Raw genomic sequence first — 26,256 nt, 5'->3', positions numbered from 1 at the left:
AATAACCAAATAACCACCCACAAGCTGTGTCTCCCTCCTTACATATCATCTCGCTCATAGCTGTAGTTAAATGCAATCATTTTGGCTTATAGGTGGTACTTTAGCGTGACCTAATAGACAAAACCTAAAGTGAAACCTCACTATTTTCTCTGATTTTATGAAAAATGGGGCTTGATTTCCAATGTGCTGCAAAAGTAAAATGGAAAATAATGTTGATCACTGTACTCACCACCAGACTATTCATCGAAAATGTGGATATTTTGCTGCGCTGATGCAGAGACTCTCCAGAAGTGGTTGAAATCGCTATTCAGCTACTTATGGCCCGATTTAAAAATGCCTTGTACAATCCCATTGAAAAACACTTTGGAAATTAGGCCCATAATCTGTATGGTGATTGGACCTGGACCTGGATGCCAGCAAATGCTTTGTGTAATTTATACACAGTCTGGGAGAGAGAATGAAAATCCAGTTATTTAAAATCTGACAAGTTTCCTTAAATTAAGACTGGACTAAATCCAGACGGGGGCAGACTTGAGAGATTGGAGCCTCACTTGACATGCTGAAGGTAATTTGTAGATTTGGAAGTGGTTAAAAAACAATACTGCACATATTGCTTAGCTGCCAATTATATGAATGGTTATTCGAGCGATAGTTATGTACGTCAGAGGTTTAGGGATATTGATAAACGCCAAACATGATTGTGCTTAACAGGTGGATCATGGTCATACTTTAGTGAGGAAGTTGAAAGAGTGAAGCTCCCCAGTCTATGGCGATGTAGATTAGTGTGGCAAGGCAGATGGTGATCTCCATTATTATGTGCTTTGTGTAAAGAGGGTGAATTTAGAATGAGGTTGTTTTAACAAATTGCTTTAGGCCTCCCATTAAAATGCAGGCCTGGCAGCCCAGGTGAGGTGATCTTTAAACTACAATTTGAGAAATGATAGGAATGTATATATTGGGCCTCATTGTAAGTATGGAGGTACCGGGTGCCGGGTCCGGGTTTCTTGAATGGGGAAATACCGGGCCATTCTGACCTTGGAGGGCCCGGTATTTCCCCATTCAAGGAACCCAGACCCGGTACATCCCCATTCCCGTTTGAGCCCCCATAGGGCTCAATATGAATGGGGAGGATGCTAACAACGGGCCCGTTAGTGATGGGCCCGTTGTTAGCATCCTGGTCTGCTCGCGGGACCCGCAAAGGACGCCTGGTATATAGATAAGTAGTTGTATGGTGGCATTTTCATAACAGGGTATGCTTGGTCTATAAAATGTTTTTATGTGGGATGTGTAACATAATGTGTAATTATTTATTTTGCATGAAAACTTTGTTATTGTACAATTTTATTTATTTATTTATTTTATTTATTTGTTACACGCCCAGGCCCTTAGGTGTCACGGCGAGGTTATAAGACAGCTTAGAAATTAATACAAACATCATTACATTGGTTACCTTACATCATTAGTGGACAGTAGGTGCAAGAATACAATTTATAACAATTCACAATAATATACAGTGGTGCATGTTCATATCTTTAGATGCTAATATTGGTTAAATAACCAGGTTTTTATCAATTTCTTGTAAGCCATGAAGGAGGTTTTTTTTTTGATATTCATGAAACAAAATAATGAAACATTACAGCCTGCGCCTGAGGGCTCTATTGTGTGGTACTGCTGCCCAAGATAGTGGTTCCAAGCCAAACATGAGGACCTCTAACGAGTTTGAAGGGCCTCTAGCAGACAATAGAGCCTGATGGCAAAGTCTCAAAAGCTATTAGAGATTGTGCAGGGGAATTCAGTGAAGCCCCACATGGGGTTTGCAGGAGGTCAAAGCCTCCATGCCAAGTTTGCGTATTGGCTAGGGAGCTAAACACATGAGAAGAACAAAGGTGAAACATGGAATGCATGCATTTATTGAGGCGGTAAACCCCGAGGTGGCAGGCCGACCCTATAGGTAACGACCCAAGTTAAGGGCCCGAGCACAGTGAGGGACCCTTAACCAGTGTGGCTGTGTTGTTACCGAAAGGGTCGGCCCGCCACCGAGGAGCATGTCGCCATTAGCATCGTGTAATTCCCTACACAGGTGCCAATGGTGTCTTTTTTTCTTTTCTTTTAAAAAAAAAAATAGACGTACCTTTCTTTTGCTGTCCGGTGCCGTGCAGTGCTGCTGAAAGGAAGTCCCTTTTCCATGTTGATGACTCTGTCATCAACATGAAAAAAGAACTTCCTGAAAATCTGAATTGGAACCTGTGTCGAAAACTACACAAGTGCTAATTGGTGAAGGGGGAGTGGGGAAGGAGGCGCTGGCTGCCCAGGCAGCTCGCAATGCAGGCTTGTACCATATAGTATCCACGTTCCTATCCTCCTGATTGGTCAGCGCCCCAACCCAGAGTGCTAGTGTAGGTTATGACCCTTATTGTACACTTTCTGATTGTCTAAAGAGAACACAAATGTATCTAATGTTGCTATAAGTATACTGCTGGTAAAATCCCCAGTAAACCACACCTTCTCGGCTTCTGAACCTTTATAGCATCACCTATTGACTTAATGCAGCACAGTTACACACACATCTGCCAGAAGATATATGCAATGAATCATTCAGTAGTGTTTTTCCTTTGTCTAGGAACTGAGGCGCACAACGTTGTGGGAGAAGTCGGTGGAAATGTCACTCTGCAATGTGGAAACGTGTCCCTTGGAGCCAACGAGGTGGAATGGTTAAAAAGCGGCAATGATCATCCGGTCTTGTCTTTGAAGTGGCCTGATTGGAATGTGCGGTTTACCTGGGGGAATCAAAGCTCTTTGCAAATAAAAGAGCTCCAACTACAGGATGAAGGGAACTATACGTGTTCTCTGACAGAGGATGAAACGAACTCTGGTTTCCCTGACCATCACATCCAGCTGCTTCTTGCCAGTAAGTACAGCTTGTTAAGACTACTAGAATTGGTGAAGCCATGGGGGTGTTTTTATAAGTTTGAATCTGTTCTATTACTTTCATTATTAGATCTATGTTTATTCATCAACACTGGGGCATGTACAAAAAGATTGCTGTGCCCCCATACATCTGTATGTGACTTGAAGGCATTAATGGTAGAATGTATATGTGTATGCATAATGTGTAATAATGAAACATTAAAAATGAATCACGAAAACACTAGATGACCTCGCACCAGAGAAACCTTAATAAAGAAAATAATGGCAAGGTGGTTCATGACACATCTGCAAAACACTGAAAAAAACAACCGTTGCCCAGAAAAGGAATGGAGGAAGAATTACGACCCACAAAAAAAAAACACATACCAGAGACAGATTAGACTACACCACCTAACGCCGATCTCAGATAAATTCAATAGACTGGTGAACAAAAACAAAACAGGCTCTTCAGCAGACCCATGACCACCCGACGCCTATGTAATATGTCATTTGTAACGCACCTATACACAAGGTGCAAAAAGACAAGGGAGGGAAGGAGGGAAGACAGAGGGAGGACAAGACAAACGATCTTACTAGGCCTTGTGACATTCAGATCGTGCAAGTGTGACAACGCGAAGTGCAGTGGAAGGGAGAGGGAGAAGTGCTGGGGAGACGGAGGAGGCAAGTGCAGTCAGGGAAGCATAGCTCTGAGTAAGTACAGCCAGGGCAGTACGGCTCTGGGTAAGTGCAACGGAGGCAAGGAACTTTAGAGGTTGCAGTTACAGCCCCTAAGTGCACAGTAGGCCAAGAGGCAGTGCAGGTGAGACTGATCAGGGGGAGCCTGGTACCCAATGAGACTCTGAGGGCAGCAAGCAATCAGTCGGCACAGCAAACAGGTAGATCAGCAGGGGAAGGGGAGAGAGAAAGTGAAGGAGAAAAGGAAGGTCTTGAGCTGCTTTCGGAACTTCAGGTGTTCCGGCTCAAGTTTGAGAGGCGCGGGGAGGCCATTCCAGCGGGAGGCACCTGCAGAGGAAAGAGATCTACCCCCACTCTCTGCCTGGAGAAGCGCCTGACCCCCAGAGAGTTGGAGCTAGCTGAGGAGAGAACTCGGGAAGGAAGATATTTAGGAAGAGAGCGTTGGATGTAATGTGGGCCCTGGCCCCAGAAAGCCTTGTGGACGATACAGAGGGTCTTGAACATGATACCTGATGCCACTGGGAGACCGTGTAGAGATTTCAGGATTGCAGAGATACGGCCCCTGAGCATGAGGCCAAGGATAAGCCTTGCAGACATCTTCTAGATTCGTTGCAGAGGGCGGAGAGTAGAGGAAGGCATATTGAGAAAGAGGCTGTTACAGTAGTCCAGCCTAGAAAGAACCAGGCCTCTGGAGACAGTGGGCTTCTGGGGGGAAGTGATAAAGGGAAGAATACCTCTGAGGAGGTGCAGCTGATAGTGGGACATCTTGGCGAGGTCCATGACGTGAGGAGAGAAGGAAAGAGTGGAGTTGAAGATGACTCCAAGGTTTTTTGCCTCACAGGAAGGCAAAGGAGGAGGGCCCAAGGAAGGCAGCCAGAGTGAGAGAGGGAAAGCGGGAGAAGGGGTCCCAATGAGAAGAATCTCAGTTTTACTGGCATTAAGGCAGAGATCGTTGGAGGTTCACACCACTCATGAATTGTGGTTAGACAGGAATAAGCAAGAGGCTGAGAGGTGCCTGAAAGAGAGCTGAGTGTCATCTGCATAACACTGAAAGTTCAAGAGAAGGTAGAGATTAGGTTGCCAAAGGGTCCTAGTAAAGGTAGAGATTAGGTGTGCCAAAGGGTCCTAGTAGACATTGAAGAGCCAGGGTGAGAGTGTAGAGCCCCGTGGGACCACACATGTGGAGAGAGTGAGGTGGTGGAGAGAAAGGACCCAAGTTGGACTTTGGAGGGTCGGTCCAGAATGAAGGAGGTCAACCACTCCAGTGCCTGGTCCGTGATGCCCAGGTTCTTGCAGAGTCGATTGATCAGGATGGTGTGATTGACCGTGTCAAAAGCAGAGGAAAGGTCAAGAAGGATGAGAACAGAAGGAATGCTGGAGTCAAGGTTTGAGAGCAGATCATCCTCACCTAGAGAACACTGGCAGAATATTATTGCAACCTTGTCAACCACTCACTAGCAACAGGAGCCGTGCCATGAGCTTTCAAATCAGCCAACATCGAGCCACTCCTCAAAGATACTTTGGGAAACACAGAAGACCTAATCAACTACAGATCAATTTTTAAATATCCCCTGCCCTGTGAAACTACTAGAAAGCTATGTTTATGAACAAATCTTGGAATATGTAGAAATTGACCGGCTCTTAGTTCAGGCCCAAGTAGGCATCCGACCCATGAGAGGAATGGAAAGTGCACTACTATCTATATGGGATGATCTATAGACCAACACAGACTCCAACGTCAACTCAGCACTAATACTACTCGATCTCTCAGTAGCCTTCGACACAGTCAACCACAATACTCATCAAAAGACTAAAAGATAATGGGATTGGCAACCCAGCTCTCTAGCTACAATCCTTCTTGACAGAAAGAACAGAAACAACCTGTATAGCACCATTCAAGTCAACACCTCAGCAAACAACATACAGAGTCCCACAGGGCTCATCGCGATCCCCATTACTCTTCAACATCTACATGTCCACCCTGATCAACCTCATGAAAAAACATGGCCTCAGCCGCTATGCAAATGACACTCAAATCATCTATAAAAGCAACACCAGTGAAGAACAAAACCCAACACTCACCGAATGCCTCACTGAACTAAACCAGTGATGAGTACCGCCTTAAACTCAACCCGGACAAAACCAAAATCATGATCGCACACACCGGCCAGTTGAACTACAATCACATTCCATGGCCCACCGAGCTAGGAAACCCGCCAGAACAATCCAAAGTGGTCAAAAACCTTGGCATCTTAATGGATAATCAACAAACACTAGAACCACAGGTCAGCACAGTAGTTAGAAAAGGCTTCTTCTATTTACCTCCAATCAAGAAGATGCTTCATTACCTTTCCTGCACACACAGAACACTCACTGTCATCTCTCTTGTCATGTCAAGAGTAGACTACACCAGAAGTATCTATCTCGCAATGCCATAGTAACTCATGAAGCTACAACGAATACAGAATGCAGCAGCAAGATTACCCCTTAGACTCACTAGGAGAGAACAAATTAACCGAGCACTAATAGCACTGCATTGGCTACCAGTCAAAAAATGAATCTTCTTCACAACTCTCTGCATAACACACAGATCGATCCATGGCCAAGGAGCAGAATTCATACAGGAATAAATGACCATCTACAAACCAACTCGAACACTAAGATCCAGCAACAACATCCATCTCGTACCAAAACAATACGCAAAACAAAAATGTAGGGAATCTGAATTCTCCTGCATAGCAGTGAAACTATGAAACTTGCTCCTAAAGGAAATGCGAACAGCAGAAGAGCAGTTACAATTCAGGAAGCTATATACAACATGGCTCTTTAACGCACAAAGCTGAAGAACTCACCAGAGGGAGAAAACCCACCACTGCAATGCTAGAAAATGCTATGAAACTGGACCACACAAAGAAATTTCCGACACTACACAAAAATAGAAATAAAAATAAGCCGAATGGTTACACGCAAAACAACTCAGACAACCTCCGTCTAACCCTGCTAATAACTCTATAACACTCTACATACCCACCACCCAACACAGAGCCTCACCACAAAACTCCCAAACTACAGGCACTCTACCAACTCTCCACAACACCCTACATGCACATTAAAACACCCATATACAACCACACACAAAACATCACACAATGCCAATCAACTAAAACCATGCCAGCACACAGTGACCTTTTTTCCGAACTCACGCTACCAATAGCACATCAATACTCTCTTGCACTTGTCCCGCATAACCCTTCTAACTAACCACCCCAAAACCCTTTCTTTTCAGTTCTGCCTGAGTCCCTGGAGACCATGAAAAATGGCAGCGGTACCAACTATCTAATTATATACATTTCATTAAATTGTACAAAATCTTAAGGGTATTTTCCTGAAGAAGAATAGTTCACTATTCAAAACGTTTTGTACCAAAAATGACACCCATTTCGATTTGTGACAAGTCCTAAGAAATTGGGAAAACGAGATATATTGATTTCATTGTATAAATGCATGTTTTGATGAAGAATTTTTGACAAGAACTAAAGAAATTATTATTATTAACAGATTTTATAGAGCGCTCATAGGCCCGGAGGTATCTTGCCGCTAAACATAAGGCACAGTTACACAACACACTATAGTTTAAAAAAAAAGCGTTTTTAGACAGCGCCTGGTTCGAATTGCCTCTCAAGACGTAAGGGAGTGTATTCCACAGCCTTGCGGCCACCACTAAAAAGGCATGCCCGGCAATTCTTGATAGACAGACTCTGGGAATAGAGATCAGACAGACATTAGCCGAGCGAAGAGCTCGGGTGGGAAGATATGTGGAAAATGTATCCCATACATAGTCTGCCCCTTGGCGATAGAAAGCCTGGTGGACTAAACAAAAGGCCTTAAATTCTATACGCCTGGCAACAGGAAGCCACCAGCGGAGTGAGTGGAGGACAGGAGTAATGTGGGTGCCATACAGAGTATTAGTGGCCACCCTGGCTGCCAGATTCTGCAATAACTGTAGCCGGTGGATCAACTCAGCTGGCTGAGCTAAAAACAGGGAGTTGCAGTAGTCTATACAGCTCATCATCAGGGAGGCCACCACTAGCGGTCTGAGATGACATGGTTGAAAAGGGAGCACTCTCTGTAGAATCCTCCTCAGTTGGAAGTGACCAGCCTTGCACACCAATCCGACCTGAGCGACCATGGAGAGTGTAGATGATAAAGTAACCCCTGAGATATTTAACAGCCGACACAGGAAGAGGAAAATCACCCAGTGCCACAGGCCAGAAAGATGGGGAACAAAGAGCAGGATTAGGAGGGGAATCCACCACCAAGACTTCTGTCTTGTCCCCATTCAGCTTTAGCCAATTTCTACCCATCCAATCGCCCACGGCCACCAGGCATTGACTCAAGCGCGACAAGACCTCTGCCTGGTTCAGATCTAATCGAACCAGGATCTGGGTGTCGTCAGCATAAGAGTAGCACCAGATGCCGAGGGTAGCAGTGAAAACTGTAAAGAGCCCTTTGTTAACTCAAAGAAGAGTGCAGGAGACCAACCCCACGATTTGGGATTGCAGAATGTTTATTAAGACTTTGATTCTTCCCTTACTCAGGGTATTATATTATGCATTATCTTGCTGATTGCAAAGAATACATTTCCATGGACCATTCTAGGGTACTGACCTTTTCAGTGCTTAACCCTTTTCCGGTGCACCATTTCCACTACGGGTTTCCTATCTACCCGGTGTGTCGATGGCCTTGGCTCAGTCCCCTAACCAATGGCAAAGGTTTTAGCCCTGGCTTGCCTTCTCTTGTACCAGAGAGTGGAAGTTGACCGGGCTATATTGGTGGGCACTCAGAGTCATGGCATTCACAGGGCATCTTTCGTCTATCCACTGCTCTGGGTCAGATTATGCCCTCATCTTCCGTTCTCCTTACCTTTCCTCCAATCCTCAGCCATCGCTGCCCCTTATAGGCTAGGAAGTTGGAGAACAGCTCTGTGGAGGTTATAGCAGTGTACTCCGCAGAGGCAAATCGGACACTCATTCAGAGAAAATCTGCTTCACCTAATTAGGCTTGAGATAAACTGCTCCAGTGCATTGTCCTGTGAAGGAAAACTCCTTCCGGTGGTACTATATCAGGTTTTTTTTAGGTTTTTACTGAAAACAGGAAAGCTATTGGGTCCTTATGGAAGTCATCTCGGTCTGCCATGAGCATTGACCCAGTTCCTCAAGCCAGGCAGAAACCTGCCTCGAATTAGCCCGAGATATTGGATGAATCAAACATTTCTCCAAAGGTTGGAAGTGACCACATCTTTTAGCAGTTTCTCTAGAACAGAAAGGGGAGAGATGGGTCAATAATTGTCTGAAAATGTTGAATCAAGAGAGCATTTCTTTTTTCACATGGATCCAACACAGATATCATCATGCCAGCTAAAACTAGGCTGGTACTGATCAAGCGATTCAGTAATAAAGTTAAAAGTGGAATAACAACACAATGAAGCCCCTTCATTGCAAGGACTTGATAGTGGTTCAGAGTGGAGCCAGATTGTAAACAGGTCTGCAGATTGGTTGTGCCCTCTGCTAGACCTAGGAAAAAGGGAAGCCATTGAGCCTTGGGCACTGGCATAAAACTGAACGTTAGCAGAATGATGCAAGACTGTAAAATATATTATTTTGATTTTAGCTTCCAAAAGGTCAGAGAGATTGTTACAGAAAAGGTTTACCTTCCAATAAGTCAGAGGGATTGCTATATAAATATTGATATATTGATATGCAGCAAGAGAAGCATCAGCCCTGGGGGAGGAGGGGTGAGGCTTCTACAAGGATTACTCTTATTCTCCAGGATGGGGTCTGGCATGGATTCACATGCTCATGAATATTCCCTGTCGTTGGGCTGGGAATCCTCCGTAAAAGAAAAAACTGTTTCACTTTCACTTACAAACTGTATTTCTCCTCTAAACCAATAACTGTCCCCTGGGTCATATTGCTCCCATCCAATGACAGTCTTCTCCCTAACCCCCTCCTCTGGCAGCCATCTTCAGATGTTTACCCCACGCTTCCGTGTTGGGAGTCCTCGAGTTTGCTGTTCGAGCTACTTCTACTTTCTTTCGTGTTTTTCAACAGAAAAAGTTTCTAATGTTGTTCCAAAAGAGCCTGTGCGCTCTCTTCTCTAGTCTGCCGACAGCGGGGATCCTTTGGCAGTGAATTTCAGCGCCCCCTCAAGGGTGAAGATCGTCAAACATTCTAGAAGGCAATCAGGCCTTCTTCTCGGCCTCCGACCATGACGGAGGAGAAGGATGGAAGGTCCCTCTTCAAGCCCTGCACCAAATGCAGTCTACGGAATGTGTTTGTAGAAGAAAAGCATGTGCAATGTGTGTACTTCCTGCATCTGGACCATAAGGAGGTGGAGTGCGAGATATGCCTCGAGTTCTCCAAGAAAACGAGGGACAACCACAATAGATTGGCAGCGTGGTTTAACACCAGATTCTCTGATCCATGCTTGGAGCAGGGTAATGCCTCACCCTGGACCGTCCGCTCTGGAAGTGGGTCCCAAGGTGGATAGGGCACAATTGACATCACTCTTTGTCTCCATTGCCAGCCGGCAATCAAGCTCCTCCCCGACAAGGAAATCATCTACCCCGGCTAAACTGCGGGAGAAATCTGAGAATCCGTGGACGGAGGAGAAGCAGGCTGAACAGCCCAAGCAGGCCCAATCGGCACAGGCTACGACTTTGTTGACGACTGAATTGGCGACGGCTACTATCACAGAGGCGAAGGGCTCTGACTCTGGGAAGGTAGCCCCCACAATGCAGAAGTTATCCCTGCCCCCAAGGTGCAACACTGCTGTAGTGACTTTGGCAAAGTCTGCTGGCACGCCAGAAGGGGGGAAACCGGCTCAGGCCCCAGTTCACGCCCTGCAGGGGGGAAAAAAGGGAGGGGGGTGAGGAGGCCCCAAAACAGCTCTCCCAGACCGTGGCCCACGCCATGAACGTCTCATCCACGGGCGATGATGACCAGCAGTGCCTACACATGGTCCACAAGGACGTGGAAGAGGGTGACGACGACACGGGACTAGTTTTCCGATCCCGCAATCTACGCTGAGGGACATTTCTTTGGACATTCTATCGACCCTACACACCTTGGTGTCAGAGATCCAAAAGAGGATGCCCCCGGTCCCGGCTCGGTGGTCCCCCAGGCAGATGGGAAACTGTCTGTCACACTCACCTGGTCTCCACGGGGGCGTGCTCGTGTGCGTAGGGTGTTGTCTGTCCTGATGCTGCTCTGCTTGGCTGGTGATGCTAGCTTGCGTCTCCCCTTAGTCCTTGCTTCAGGAGATGTTGGCCTGCAAGTCGAAACAAGATATAAGCTACCGAAGGGAGCTGGTCAGTGGTTTCACCTCCTTCTGGTCTATCCTTCAATTCTTCTGGCTCACCTCTGTTTTTTAATGGGCGAGCTCTCCGTCCTGCACACTGTGGCAGGGGCGCGGTTCACAGACTTTCCTGGATCGAGTTACGTCACTGATCCGAAGGAGGTTGCTGAAGTAGAAGGCCCGGGAGTAAGCTGGTAAGTCTCTATTCCAATAACTGCTTGGAATGACTGCCTTTGAGACTTTCTGTTCAAGATAACTAATGTTCGTTATTGCCTTATAGGTGCGGCGTTAAGCGACCTTCAGATGATGGGTGACCCTCCTGACAATGATGCTCAGGATTCCTGCCGGTAAGTATAGCGCTGGGCTGGGAGCGCAAATGTTCGCCTCTGTAGCTTTCCTTTGCTACGTGCGACTAACCTGTTTGTCCTTTTCTGTTCAGCAGGTACGGCGCAAGTCCATGAAGAAGAATGGAAGATGCGTGTGGTGGTGTGGTGGTGTGGAGCTGCGGCGCGCTGCTGAATGAAGAACTGTCCGATGAAGTTCCTGGAGCGGGTCGATCAGGTGAGTAGCTACCCGAGAGGGTGCTTTTCGTTCTGTTCTGCAGATGCAGCGGTTCGTGGGAAAGCAGGAGATGAGATCTGGATGTACTGCAGGTAAGGCCTGTTCGCATGTGCCGATGGATAGAAGACTCTGGACGGGCATGGCAGAAGGAAGCAAGAACTGATCTGACACGGTGAGCGTTACGCTGCAGGAGTGCAGAATAACGCGAAGCGTGTTCAGATTGTTGGGTGCGGTTTAAATAGCCTCGCAAGTAGTTCCAAGAAAATAGTCCTCTTCTCCGTATCCCTTCTCTCAGGTAAAGTAGTTCCAGGCCACACCCTGAACTGAATGGCTCAGCCTCTCTGAGCCAAGTTAATGGACCATGTCACTAACACCTCCATGAGCTTGGCGCCAGCGGCGCCAGGACTGAGTCCAGGTGAGCCTGGCTGTGGCCTGATAAGCCCCCAAGGGGGCCAAAGTTCAGGATGGCCCCACCAGTTTCAGGGTTTTGGGTGCCTGCACCATGACACTGTCTTCCCTCGTCACCAAGGCTGGATGAAGGTGACAAATTTCCATCCAGAGGTCCAAGCAAAGGCGAAAGACGGAGAGAATTTATTCGGGAAGGTCGTCGATGAGTCTGTACAGCCATCAAAGCAGAGACGGCCCTTTCCCTGGGCACTCACCAGCAGCATCGCTCTTCTTTTTGCTCCTCCAGCGGAAAGTTGAGCAGGTCTTCCAAAGGTTTCTCCGCTCCGTACCATCAGCCCTTCAGATCTACAACTTAGGGTGCCTAGAGAGGCCGTTCCCAGGTCTATGGTAGCGGCAGGACGGCGTTGTCGACGCCTGCAGCGCAGGACACCGGTGCCGAAGCAAGCCTGAACATCGGACCCCCACGCGTGCACCCCAGTGGGAGGCCGGCTGACTAGGTCTGTCAATGAGTGGAAGAAGATCACCTTGCCTGGCGTCACCTTCAGAGAAGAGTGTAGCAGCCATTCAAGGGAAGGTGCAGCAACTGTCATCGACTAAGACAGCCACAGTGCAGGCCATCAAGTCATTACTCGGCATGATGTCGTCCTGCATCTACCTCATCCGGCTCTGCTGGATGCTCGCTGGATATAGGTGTTCAGAAGCTTCACAGACAAGAACCATCTCAACGACAAGTTCCGTCGGGCGATAGGATGGTGGGGCGTCCACTCCAACATGGCCCAGCGCACAGTATTTCAAACCCCCCCATATCAGGAGACAATCACCATGGACGCTTCCCTGGAATGTTGGGGAGTCCACACCGGTCATCTGAACACCAGAGGCCTGTGGCTGCCGGAGGAGAAGCATCTCCATATCAACATCCTGTAACTACAGGCAGTGTTCTGAGCCCTCAAGTTATTCCTCCCATCTCTGAAGGGTAAGGTGGTGAGGATCTTCATGGGCAACACCACCACCATGTTCTACATCAGGAAACAGGTGGGTACTCGATCCCCAGTGCTCTCCAAGGAAGCGCAGGACTTGTGACGCTGGGCCGTCGGACAAGGGATGTTCCATGTCCCTCTTTACCTAGCAGGAGTCAAGAACACCATTGCAAACTCCCACAGCAGGGATTTAAGCTTCTGACATGAGTGGGAACTTCGGCAGGATCAAGTGGACAGCCTTTTCGTCATGTGGGGCAGGCCCTAGATCTATCTGTTTGCGACAGCGTCAAACTCTAAATGCCTGAAGTTTGCTAGCAGATTCCACCAACCGAGGAGCCTGGGGGAAGTGTTCCCTTGGGAACAGCTGGTTCTGTACACGTTTCCTCTGCTCCCTCTCCTGCTATGAGTCATCAACACACTCAGACAGTGTCAATGCAGGATGATACTCATTGCCCGGCTTGGCTAATACAGATTTGGTACCCGGACCTTCTCAGCCTGTCAGTGTTGTCTCTGGTCAATCTGCCAGAGGTTCCGGATCTTCTCACCAGAGAAGGAGGTGCAATCCTGCATCACAACCCAGGATCGGTGAACCTGAGGGCTTGGCTTCTGCAGCCCTAGAGTTTGGAGGACATGAGTTGCCAACGGACTGCAAGGAGGTACTTGCCAAAGCCTGGGTGCCATCGACCTTGAAGTGCTGTAGTCACAAGTGGAAGCGCTTTGCTATGTGGTGCCGGTCATAGAAGATTACCCCTTTGAGGGTCACAGCCCCACAGATCCTGCCGTACTTGCTATCCTTGGCTAAGGCCGGACTGACACACGCTTCCATCAAGGCACATCTGGCGGCTATCTCCTCCTACACTAGACCTCCAGGAAGATCTTCACTTCGGTCCCATCAACTCATCAAGGAGTTTCTCAAAGGACCATCTTTCCCGCCTGTGAAGGCTTCTGCCCCGATGTGGGAACTCAACGTGGTTCTGATGAGGCTCGAAACCTTTATGTTAAGATGGATTTCTGAAGATGGATTTCTGAACTCTGACCTGGTGGGCAGAGGTTCAGAAGGCCAGCCTAGTTTCTTAGAACAGGGTAACCTTCTGGACAAGCCAGACCAATCAAGGTAGCTTGGCGGCGGTCAAGACTACGTCTCAGGAGGGGTGAGGGTGACTGAAAAACCTCAAGGAGCGCACAGAGTAAAGGACACTTACAAATCACTCCCAGTCAGGTGTATATATCAAACATACATATACATTTATTCCAAGGCCTTTGCAATTCAACACACAGTAAGAAAATCACAGCAATACTATTGAACCAATACAATCCTATCTATACACATATATACAAGGCCAATGGGGTCTAAAGGATGAATGCACCAAATGGGTCCACAACCTAAACAGGGAAGGAAGCAGGCAGTGCAAATAGTCTTTAGGCCTTTCTACATCAAGCACAGTCCTAACTGAAAGGCAGTCCAATCCCTAAAATGAGGGAAGCCTAATTCTCAAATGTACTTGCGAAGCTGGCGCACGTGCTAGTTCAAATGGGCAAAGCAGGGTCTTTTGTAGGGGCTCTAGCAGCTCAGGAAGCTAGGTGAGGTGATGCAGAATAGGTTCCCACTATTCTAGGAAGGCCTCCACTTGAGGGCAGAGTTGATTCCAAGAGTTGGGAATAGTTCTCTAGTTCGTACTAGCAATGGAAAAGAGAGGGGCCCTCAGGAGCCACTCGTGCATAAAAATTGATGGATGCACTAGGGGCCACCAGTTAGAGTTCCAATTACTCACCGACCCCTGGCGCACTCCGGACCAAACTTGGTCAGTTGAGTCCACTTCGGTTGCAGGTTCAAATGCAGCAATTTCGCGGCTCTGCGCCTTTCAGCGACGAAGAAACAGAGTTGATTCCCCTACAGGACAGTGGCAATTTTTCCACTCCTGGTGGATGGATCAGGCCATTTCCACTGTAACAGGCTTCAGGGCACAGAGGACCACAGCTGCAATGAACTTGCAAAATTCATCACCACAGCTGGGTGACATGGTAACCGCGTATACTCTGGTTCGGGCGTACTCACTTTACTCCAGACCTGGGAACACCAAGTGTACAAAATTTGGTGTGAGGGTGCTGTAAACAGAGCTTGCGGTGTACCAAGTCTCAATAGCCTCCTTGAGACGGCGGCGGTATCAGGGCAAAACTCCTGCGCAAGCTGGTCAGCCCTCTGGTTGGCCCAGGGACACTTCCGAAAAGGCTTACTTGCAGGATTTGATGAAGGTGCTGAGAATAGTTGGTCCCACTATGCCAATGGGTTGAAGCATCTTCCCAGACCTTCTAGGATGGCCAGATGCAGAGGGGTCCCACGGGACGACAGCGGGCTCAGGGTGCCAAACCTTCCAGTGGGTCACCAGCGGTTCCTTGACTCTGCTTCTTAGTTTCAGGATACTTGGATCCTATCCTTTGTTCAGTGAGAACTCCAGAGATTGACATGGTATGGGTGTTTGGAGCCTTCTCTTATCCAAAATCTCCTTTGCGTCAAAACGAAGAGGACTCAATAGGAGATCGGCTCACATACATGCATACCACACGTGGATCAATCATGGACCATGGTGGCCCAGGCATTCACAGCACACCAGACTCTCAGGCACCCAGGATGTGTATTGGAACGGGACAGCCCAGCAAACATCCTGGGGGGGCACATTCAAAGCATGCAGAAGCCTGCAAAAGATTGGTGCTTCGTGGGAAAATGCATGCCCAAATAAGGACTGACCCGGGTCGGCTCGACCTGTGGAAGGTGAAGGGGCAAGATGGCCAAAGGACAGGACAAAGAACCTCGTGGCATGGCCATTTTGGAGCCAGGCCACCTAAGGGGCCAAAGGCGGTAATCACGGTTTACCTGACAAGAAAGGGTTAAAAATATGCAAAATTATAAGTTGCCACCAGCCCTGTACAAGGCACATCTGCACTTCTCCTAAAAAATCCTTCGAGAGCATCTAGGGCCTTTGGAAATGAGTATTAGACCCAGGTGCACTGTACTGTAAGGTACATTGTACACTTGTTACATGTTGCAGAAAAGTTGCAACAAGGACTAATTGATGTAAGGCTTCTCTTACATTGCACCAAAACTATGGAACTCTCTCCCAGCCACCCTTAGAGCTGAAAATTCCATCTCTGTCTTCCGCAACAACCTCAAGGCCATGTTCCTCAACTAGCAGTGCCATCTCCCCTCCTGCCATCCTTATTGTAATATAATACAAATGTATACATTTACTGTAACCTGTACATATGCTACCAATGACTATATAACTATTCTGTACCCTGTATATATATTGCTAATGACTATGTAACTAAGATTTGTACCGTAACAAGTGCCACGATGTCCTCGGACTGTTGCGCGCTATATAAATACGAATAAAACAAACTAAGGGAAACAAAGTCTCCCAGTTCTGATTGTCTTTAAGGGTATGTCAGTTTCCCCATAAGAAGTGAGCGAAAAAGCCCAGAGGAGTGCAGCAGAATCTGCTTTTCCTCTGGTAAAGTCAGACTATGGCGTTTAAACAAAGCAAAAAAGTTGAGGGGTACACAACTGGAGGGAAAATTACATATTAAATGGAAATCTTTCCTAACAGTTTGTCACTGGGAGAAAGTGCCTTGCACTCATGGGATGTTGCTCGTGCCCTGAAGTTCTACGTGACACGCACAAAGAGTTTTCAGAAGACTTCACAGCTGTTCGTGACCTTTGGTCCTGTGAGCCATGGGAGGCCTTGTCCAAGGCTTTCATTTCAAGGTGGATCTCCAGCTGCATCACGTACTGTCATCGGTTGGCTAACCAACCTCTGCCCAGCTATCTGAGAAACCACTCCACTAGAGCGATCGACGCGACAACGGCTTTCCTGTCTGGTGTGCTCCTGCTTAACATCTGCAGGGCTGCTACGTGGAGGTCCATGCACACCTTCACGAAATTCTACTGTGTCTACAGGGATTAAAGAGAGGAGTCCAGAGTCGGCCAAGCAGTGAGTCTGTTCCAGGTGTAAGTGTAATTGCCTATGTTGAGTCTTGCCACCTCCCGTGGTTTTGTAATGTTGTACTGCTATGTATTTGGTATTCATGAGCATGTGAATCCATGCCAGACCCCATGCTGGAGAATGTTTAAGTTACTTACCTGTAACTATTGTTCTCCAGCATTTGTCTGGTATGGATTCACATGTAAACCCTCTCTCCGTCCCCTCTGCAGCTGTTCTTGGTCAAACATCCACTTTACGTGCTTACCAAAACTGAAGAGGGCTGCCAGAGGTGGGGTTTAGGGAGAGGGCTTTCATTGGATGAGGGCAGTATGACCCAGAGGACAGTGATAGGTTTAGAGGAGAAATACAGTTTGTAAGTGAAAGTGAAACAGTTGTTTCTTTTACCGAGGATTCCCAGCCTGACGACTGGGAATATTCATGAGCATGTGAATCCATGCCAGCCCCATGCTGGATAACAATAGTTACTGGTAAGTAACTTAAACTTGACAGATTGATTTACTTAGTTGGTTTACACCTATTCCAGTTGTGCAAGTGAGAAATTCATAGCTCATACCCCCCTGGATGAAAGTGGATGGTGTGGGTGCCTGATGAGATGTATTGAGAAAAGGAAGGAAGCAGACATAGTCAGGTGAGCCAGAAGTAAGGCTTTGAGTGCAAGTTTGAGTGCATCCTATTGCATGGACTCCAAAACCTTGCACATTCTAACAGCACACTGATGCAATTATATAGGATGTAGCAGCATTAATTGTATATATGTTATGTTCTGCTGTCCATCTACATTGTGCTCACCAGTTCCCAACACCAGTACATATTTGAACCCTGGTTAGTTCAGGCAGGAAATGCTGAACATTTTTGAGAAAGATGCTCCCGCCCCTTTGAAAAGAAAAAAAAAATCCATGCTTCTGTCATGCTGATAAGGACAGGGCTAAGGTTAAATACTGTGCGCCCTTGAGCCCGGAACGTAGGCCAGGGACTCCTCGAGAACCATTTGAGGTCTTGACACAACAAGAAATCAACAAAGACTCCATCGAGTAGAGGGTCAAGCCCTTCGAGGGCTCCTTCGATGCCAAATTCAACACAAAAACCATCAACCCTATCAGCGTCAAAGCCATCAATGCTTTTAACCACTAAACCTCCAATAATTTCCAAATTTCCAATTTCCAAAGAAGTAGAAAAATCCTACAAGCCGTTATTTATGAGGAACACGAGCCATCGGACCAGGACACTCCTCCATTTGGTTTGGAGTTTGGCACACCTAATGTCTGTGAGAAACCTAGGGTTATTCTCCCATGTAGACCCTGAGAGTCCTTTATTCAGGTAGCCAGGGAGGGCCATTGTTCTTGGATCCCAGCCCTGGGGCTGGAAGAGTGAGGGAGGATCACCTGGGTAGGGGAGTCTGGGGTTGCACCCATGGGAAAATCCCAGGTGAGATGTGGTATCCCAATGGGACGATAGGCGAGGAGGAAGCAGTCCCTAAAGCCTTCATGGGATATGCGGGTCCCACTGTCCCTGATCCGAGAAGGAGGCATAAATATCATACCAGAACAGGGAAGAGGGTCAGATGAGACAAAAGCATGGCTTTGTCCTCAGCACCTATTTACCTTCCCCTATTTCAGACCATAGGGTGTGTTGTCAAGACTAATACTTTCATGGCAGGGTTGCAGGGGTAGGGAGTAACCTACCAAAGAGGAATCACACCAGTTGTATAAAATCAGCGCAAGGGGACTCCCCTCTCCCCTCTTTCAATAACCTTATGATTGTTCAGCCTATAAATAACAGTTTGTGTCTTGTCCTGTTTTCCACCTCCAACATGTACTGGGACGAGGAAGAGGCAACCGAGAGTTAGAGCGATTACCCCTGTGAAAAGGTATCAGGTAAAAAATCGTGGCAAAAATGCTGTGGTTTGACCCGGTAAAGGTGTTCCCCATTATACCATTTAAGGGGAGCAGGGGTTGCGGGGGTGTCCCCCGGTTCCCTTAAATGGTATAATGGGTCCCAGGGGTTGCGGGGGTGTCCCCCTCATCCTTTACATGATTGTTGCGCAAAAAACCACAGCATTTGTGCCACGATATTTTGTATTCACAGCCATTTTTACCGCAATTTTAAGACATGGAACCTGTGAAAAGTACTATGAAGAGGAAGATGAAGAGAGAGGCCTACATTCTACCACTAACATGTTCCCTTAACAGAGTCAGGCAGGGTCAGGCACTTGACACAAACCATTCACACCTGACTCCAATTGCCCCTCAGTTAAGGTGTAAAAGGTGGAGTTCTGCTAGAGTAAATGAGCGAGCTAGTGTTGCTGGATGGATCGTGGAAGTCAGGGAACAGGAGGTTGCAGCTGGAGGAGCCTGGAGGAGAACGAGATGCGAGGACGCTGACCCCATGTGTCAGAGGGGTTGCAGCAGGGGCGTAGGAGAGACATAAAATCTGGGGGGGACAGGGGACACCTTGGGGACTTTGGTTTTTTTATTTTTTGTGTTTTAGGGCCTCATTACACGGTAGGCGGTAGGGATTTACCGGCACCGGTAAAATACCGGTACCAGTAAATCCCTGCCGCCTTACTACGAGGTCCCTTAGCGGGTTGGAGTTTTAACGCCTGCTTTTTGCAGGCGTTAAATACCAACCCGCTAAGGGACCTCGGAGCTAATTACGGCACCGCAAAAATGCGGTGCCGTAATTAGCGCCTTCCCCATTGCCATAGAGCCCTATGGGGCAGAAATGGGAATGGGGAAGGGCAATGGCGGAAGGGGGATTTACCGCCCCTCCAACCTTGGGATGGGGCGGTAAATCCCCTTTCCGCCAAGGCGGTGCCGGTATTTTACCGGCATGAGCCATGGCGCTAATTGCGCCATGGCTCACCGCCTACCGTGTAATGAGGCCCTAAGTCAAAGAACTCGACTTTTCACAAAGTTACAAAATTAAAATAGCAGTACGTATTAAATTACATATATCATCACTCTGTAAAACAAGAGAAAAGAAGAAAAAGAAAAAAGAAAAATTAAGAAAAAGAAATGCAGTTCAGAGTATACAATCCTTCAATTTGGCTTCTCAACTCGGAAGGCTGTTTGCGTAAAAAGTTTACCACTTCCCATGTCAAAAGGCTTTCATGGCCTGAGCATAGCTGGATCCAAAAAGATTGGGTGTTCAGCCACCATTCCTTTTCCACAAATCTCAAACTTTACAATCCTCTTCTTTACAAGCCATTACACAGAAATAAGTAGTGAATACTGAAATGTGGGCTACTTATTTGCTGTGGCAAGCAGCAAAGAAAAAGGAAGTAGGAATCATTGCACATTCTTTTGTGTGTGTGTGTATCCTGTGTGAATGGTTTGTTCTGGGGGCCATGCCTCTGCTTCATTCGTAGCCTTGTAAGCACTCTAAATGCTACACATACATGGTGTTCTTTCAAGTGTACTTTAAAGTGTACTGTTTCTTTCCTATCGGAAGAAAGTGGATACGGTAATGGTTAACATTAGCAGGGGTGGACTGCCCAACAGAGAAATCTGGAGATTTCCCAGTAGGCCTGTGCACCCTGGCCCTATTTTGTGTGATAACCTATTTTATTTGCACTTTTTCTCATAGGAAAAGTGTTGGGTTTTCTGAAAATGTGTAATATGGGGCCACTTTGAACAATTTTTCCAGGGCCTCTTTTGGTTCCCAGTCCACCCCTGAATTAGGAAACTTCCAGTCTTGTCAAAGATTAAGAACAAAAAAACTCCTTGTTTTTTGGAAACATATGTAACACTTGGACATTTTTGCAGAACTGGATGAAAGCACCCCTTTCCGAGTAAAGTGCATTGTTGTAATATTGAAGGTCAACATGATGATATACTGATATCGAATTCTCAAGTGCTAAGGGTGCGTATGTTGGCCTTGAATTCCCATAAGGAATCATTGCAGGTGTGGGGTACATTTACCATCCCCAACAGAAATTCCCTGCATCAAAAAACTGCAGTTCAACATACATCCAAAATCGGCTGTGTTTTTGTCTACTCAGCACATGTGGGGCGAGATTTTGAACACAGTCCCCCCAAGAATGGCTGCATGGTGTTTCCCTTCACATGAATCCAGAGAAAACAGCTTAAAGTCAGAATGGCTATGCAGTGCTGTTGTGTCATTTAAAGACTCAAGGCTGCGTAAGAAAATGACCTTCATTTAAGACGGCATTGTACTTGTGCTTCATTTCATTTAAACATCACACAGTTTGCTACATTAAAACACAACCCTGCCTGTGTATTTCATTCAATTACCAGAACATAAGACATCCTTCCCAGAACGGCATTGTTTTCCGTTGAATTCTGTCTCAAGTCCGCACGGCTTGGATTTACTTTAAAATAAACCAACACACGTGAAATTACTACCAAGGAAAGTTAAAGTGTGGCTCTCTTTCTTGCCTCGTGTCAATTACCAAGAAACTATTTACAGCATATGTTTGTGTCCAGATACTGACCATCTCTTTAAAAGCTTTTTTGAAGTTAATGCAAAGTAAACTGTGCGCAGCAAAAAATGCATTATGTGAAATCAACATGTATGAAAATGAACACTTGTAAATCTGCTTTTGCAAAGCAGAAAGCTGCTCTTTGAAAGCTAAATGTAAAATAATCCTGTGGCTCGCACAGAAACACAATTGAATATGTGGGTAGAAGAGCTGCAAAGTTATGTATTATGCTCTTTACCCCCCCCCCCCCCAAAAAAGTACTTCAACAGCAGGGCTGAGGCCCATAAATTCCTGTCAAACCAGTTTGGTATCAAGGCTAATTTCCAACCTACCCGTGACTAAAGCTGCGAAGGCATGTGCTCTGTTCTCATGGCACTAACAGTCTGATAATTATGGGTTCTACCAGACCAGCAGGACTGCCGTCAAATACAATGGAGATGACTGGGCCCTGTGTTTCTGGCCCAGAGGTGTGATTTCCTCTACATTCACGACAGCACACACTGAAGGACTTCAAAGGAGAGTCATGGAAACCCTTAGTCCAAGCTGACCTAGGAGGTAGACAGTTTGGCTGGGGGTTGGAAAGACCACCCACATTTGGGACAAATCCAGCCCATTTGATTTAAAGACCTTTTCATATTAAGAGATTTCTCCCAATGCCCTGAATAAGCAGTCATGTTATATTATGCTGGCATTTTATGTGAGTTATGGACAAACCCAAAGAGACTAAGCACTTGTTCCTAGCACCTGGTGAACGAGAATGACAAAAGAAATGTATTTCGGTGTGAAGCATAAATGGTACAGACATTAAACTTGGGGAAAATATGCCAAATACTTTTATGCATATGTGTAGCCATTTGCAGAATTGTAGGTTTCTCCTGAAAACAGTAAAATGGTGCCAAGGGACGAGGCAACATCGCACAGACTTGGCGTTCGAACAGGCATATTCCTTGTGAAATATGGGATCTACCTATCTGATATTTATGATGGTGACTATTGTTAATATGAAGTTGTATTCCATAACTCCTTTTGTGAAAAATTAGGCTAGTGAGACAAAGGGAGTCGTAAAATGCACACACCCAACGTGAGGTCACTTCCTTTGAACCAATCAGCCCGGAGGGAGGAGGCGACCCCAATAGCCTGGCCTATCCCATTCAGGGGGTAAATCCAGGGAATTTCCACCCAGATTGTAAAATTCTCTGATGTCATTCTGGTTATATAAGGTGTAGACAGGACAACACAGGGATATTCAACATTCAAAATTCAGCCTTCAACATTCCAAGACTCGAGATCCAGGCAGCACCACCTATCCAGACTCAGGCTTGCCCAATAATCCAGGGAGAAAGAAGGAAAGGCAACTGATCCCCTTTAGGAGAATCCGGGGCTAGACCTTTTGGCCAGCTGACCCATCTCGCAGTCCACAGTGACCAGACCTTTTACGCAGCTGACCCATCCCAGAGAGTCCAAACTCGGAATGACCCCCAAAGTGTTTGCCAGTTTGTTTCCAGAGCAGTCTTCTGAGAGTTAATAACTTAACTGGAGTTCGAAACCTGCTGCTGTAATAAAAATGCCTTAACCAAGGTCTTCCTTCAGCCATTCGATGTATTACCACTATGCGCGTCTTTCACCGAAGTCCTGTTAAAAACAAGCACTGGCAAAGCCAACAGTTCTGGCTTGTCTATATGTATTAGGCAAATGCCAGGCACAGCTCTTAGATGGCAAGGTACTCCATTTTAGAGCTGCTACCGTCAATGCCCAGTTAATACCACTATGGGCGTGCCTGGCAAGTAACATTCCCATGCCTACACAAAAGCCCAAAATGTTGGCATTGCAAATGCTTGTTAATTATTAATGTAATGTCTTTCAATGCGTGCAATCAGTGGTGTCACTCACGTCAGGCTCCGTTCGGAAGTGATAGGTGGCCATGAATCCATCAGTTGGGCATGTAGGTGTATGCAGGTGCTTTCTCTCACTCACACTCGCTCTCCAGCTATTTTTCCCTCCCCGCCGCCCCATACCCCACCTATGCCTTCCCGACCTTTTGTTTCTTGAAACTTAAAAATAGCTGCATTGTTCTCCAATTCTGGAGAACCAGAAAGCACTCCTTTCGGCCTGGAGAAAAGAAACTTGCTCTGCAGTAAGCAGGTAAGAAAAGGAAACCTGAAAGCACAGCTTTACTGGCCAACAAGACTCTGGATCTTGCCGTCCCTGATGCCAAGTGGCATTGGGTACACAGCAATCCCCCAAGAGTCTTATGGGTGTGGGGCAGTTTTCAGGGGCTCGGAAGCAAAGTCTGTTTTATAAGCTGTCCCTAAATGTCTCCATTTCGTTTTGGTTTTTGATTGTAAACCTGCCAACAGGCGTTTAAAAGTGCAGGAGTGGGCGAAGCCTGTGTAGCGGATTATCACACAGCACACTCCAGCCAGCAACTTCTTCCACTGACACTGAAGGTGGCGCACAATAAAACACGCCTTTTTTCATTTTTATTTGAACCCTGGGTTCTTTCTTGGGAAGGCTCCCAATCCGTCTCACACCACCCTTACCAAATACCCCTGGTCGCAATGGACCATGAATCAGACCAGTGTGTAACAATGAGATATTTATTTATTTTTATAATTCAAATGAAAAATCAGAGCAAAACAAAATTTAGAGCAGCAGCCATCGTGGTGTGGCAATACAAATGCAAAAACGTATAACATGGCTGCCTCCAAACTCGGGTCCTGGTAGTCAGAATGGGGACTTAACGGGACATTCCGACCTATGCGGACCCGGTAAGTCCCCATTTCGAAAACCATTCCCCATTCCCATTTGAGCCCCCATAGGGCTCAATGGGAATGGGGAAGGAGCTAATAACGGGCCCGCAAATTGCAGGCCTGTTATTAGCTCCATGGTCCCTTAACGGGTCCCGCTAAGGGCGGCTGGTAAAACCAGCCGGCCCTAGTGGGACCCGCTAAGGGACCTCGGAATGCGGCGGTAGGGGGTTAATGGAACCGGCATCCTTACCGGTGCTGTTAACCCCATACCGCCATACTCGGAATGACCCCCTTTGTGTGTTAAGTTTGATGGTAAGGATTAATTAAAGGGAGGAGCAGCAACCAGGTGAGAATTGCTGTAGGGATTAGCATGGCCATGGGCAGTCAAAAGGTAGGCAAATACCTACAAGCTGTGTGGCCCTCCTTCCTCATATGCCGTTTCTCCCTAACTGTACTCTAATGCAATATTTTCGGTTTCTAGGTATCCCAAACTAAAAATGAACCATTATCATCTGAATCGGATGTGAAATATTTTACATTATTATAATAACTTCCAGAAATAAATGTTCAAGACGGATTTGGACAACTGGTATAAAATGTAATTAAAAAAACAAGCATGTGTCGTCCTTTGGAACTGAACTAAACTTTATCATGTTCAAAGTGTACTTGCAAACAAATAAACCTCTAGTTTATGAAGAAATTAATCTTAATAAAATAGGTAATGTGAACAGATATTAAAATGCTTACAAGAGTAGACATATACACAGACATATTCTGGGGGGATAAATGCCATTATATCCCCCTACTTATAATTGTGGGAGGTTTGTCCCCCCTTTCCCCCCATGTCCTTGCGCATGGGTTGCAGCGTGGCGAGGCAGCCATGTCTCCAGGGAGCCGGATGGATTGGGGAAAGCTGTGACCTGTTGGCCGTATCCAGGCCAGTGCTCATTCCCCTGGGAAATGTGCAGGTCCCAGGGGTGTCTGAAGGGCAGGAGGTGTGACACTGACCTCGACACACAGCATCCTGAGGAAACTGCCCATCAGTGCTGTGCTACTCTGTGAGTTTCATGAGAGAGAGAGAGAGAGAGAGAGAGAGAGAGAGAGAGAGAGAGAGAGAGAGAGAGAGAGAGAGAGAAAGAGAGTGAGACCCTGTAGTGTGCAGGTGGCTTGAGCTGGAGCAGTAGCAGTGGATGGTGCAAGCCACGCGATAATTGAAAAACAAGAGAAAGTTGAAAAAAAGACGGTGCATGAGTGGCACGAAAGCAGAAAAATCAGCATAAACAGTAAGTTGTGAAGGACAGAAAGAAAATGGTGCGAGCGACTCAAAAGAAGGAAGGAAAAATGACAAAGGAGAAAGCAGCATGAAGGGAACAGAGAGAAAGTGTGCAAGAGGCACAACAAGGCAAAGAAAGTATGCAATAGGCAGGATAAGGCAAAGGAAGTGTGCAAGAGGCACAATAAGGCAAAGGAAGTGTGCAAGAGGCACAGAAAGGTAGAAGGTTCCAGAAAAGTGTGCCAGAGGCACAGAGGTAAAAAGTGCTAGACGGAAAACAAAGAATGTAAGGAGAGGGGCTAGGAATCATAGTGGTCGCACATGGGGAGGAGCAAAAGCCCTGCATCCTTGACGGTCTCTGATACTGCCCCGGTGTTGAACAAAGAAGGTGTACAGCGCCACAATAGAAGGTGAAAAGGGGGAGCTACACTGAGAGTGAAGTGGAAGCAAAATTCTCTGAAATGAAGGAAAGGCTGTTGCAACCTCACCAGAAAGACTGTGCTTTGAGAGGTACATCCTGACAAGGTGAATTTTTCGTGTTTTGTGTTTGTGAACTTTTAAGTGAACTTTTTGATGCAAAGGTGGACTCTGCTTGGGAAAAGAAACCCTGAGAGGACCAAAGGAAACTGTGTAAACATTGTTGTAGGGAGAAAGGGCGAGGCTTGGGGAAGGTTGACCCTGAGAGGCCGGAAAGGAACTGTGAATCTTCATTTGAGTTATAAAGTAAGAAAGTGTGAATCTTTCTGAGCCATCAAGGCTGAGACTTGGGGAAGGGAACTCTGAGAGGCCTAAAAGGAACAGTGACTCTTTGTTTTGGAACCAGAGGGACCAGAGCTTAGGGAAGGGAACCTCAAGAGACCCAGAGATATTGTAAACTGTTGTGTCC

General features: G+C 46.7%; 1 protein-coding gene across 1 annotated transcript in view; it reads left to right on the top strand.

The window, feature by feature from the left end:
• Positions 1 to 26,256, top strand: part of VSIG10 (V-set and immunoglobulin domain containing 10) — a 323,261-nt gene that overhangs the window by 88,942 nt on the left and 208,063 nt on the right. Inside the window, exon 2 of the mRNA XM_069620264.1 lies at positions 2,621 to 2,908. Coding sequence (XP_069476365.1) covers positions 2,621 to 2,908 — 288 coding nt within the window. The remainder of the gene's footprint in view (positions 1 to 2,620; positions 2,909 to 26,256) is intronic.

The sequence above is a fragment of the Ambystoma mexicanum genome, chromosome 10 (genome assembly GCF_040938575.1).
Source record: "Ambystoma mexicanum isolate Mex_15411 chromosome 10, UKY_AmexF1_1, whole genome shotgun sequence".
Classification (NCBI taxonomy): domain Eukaryota; kingdom Metazoa; phylum Chordata; class Amphibia; order Caudata; family Ambystomatidae; genus Ambystoma; species Ambystoma mexicanum.
The sequence above is the reverse complement of the archived record's forward strand: the minus strand, read 5'-3'. Positions and strand labels throughout refer to the sequence as shown.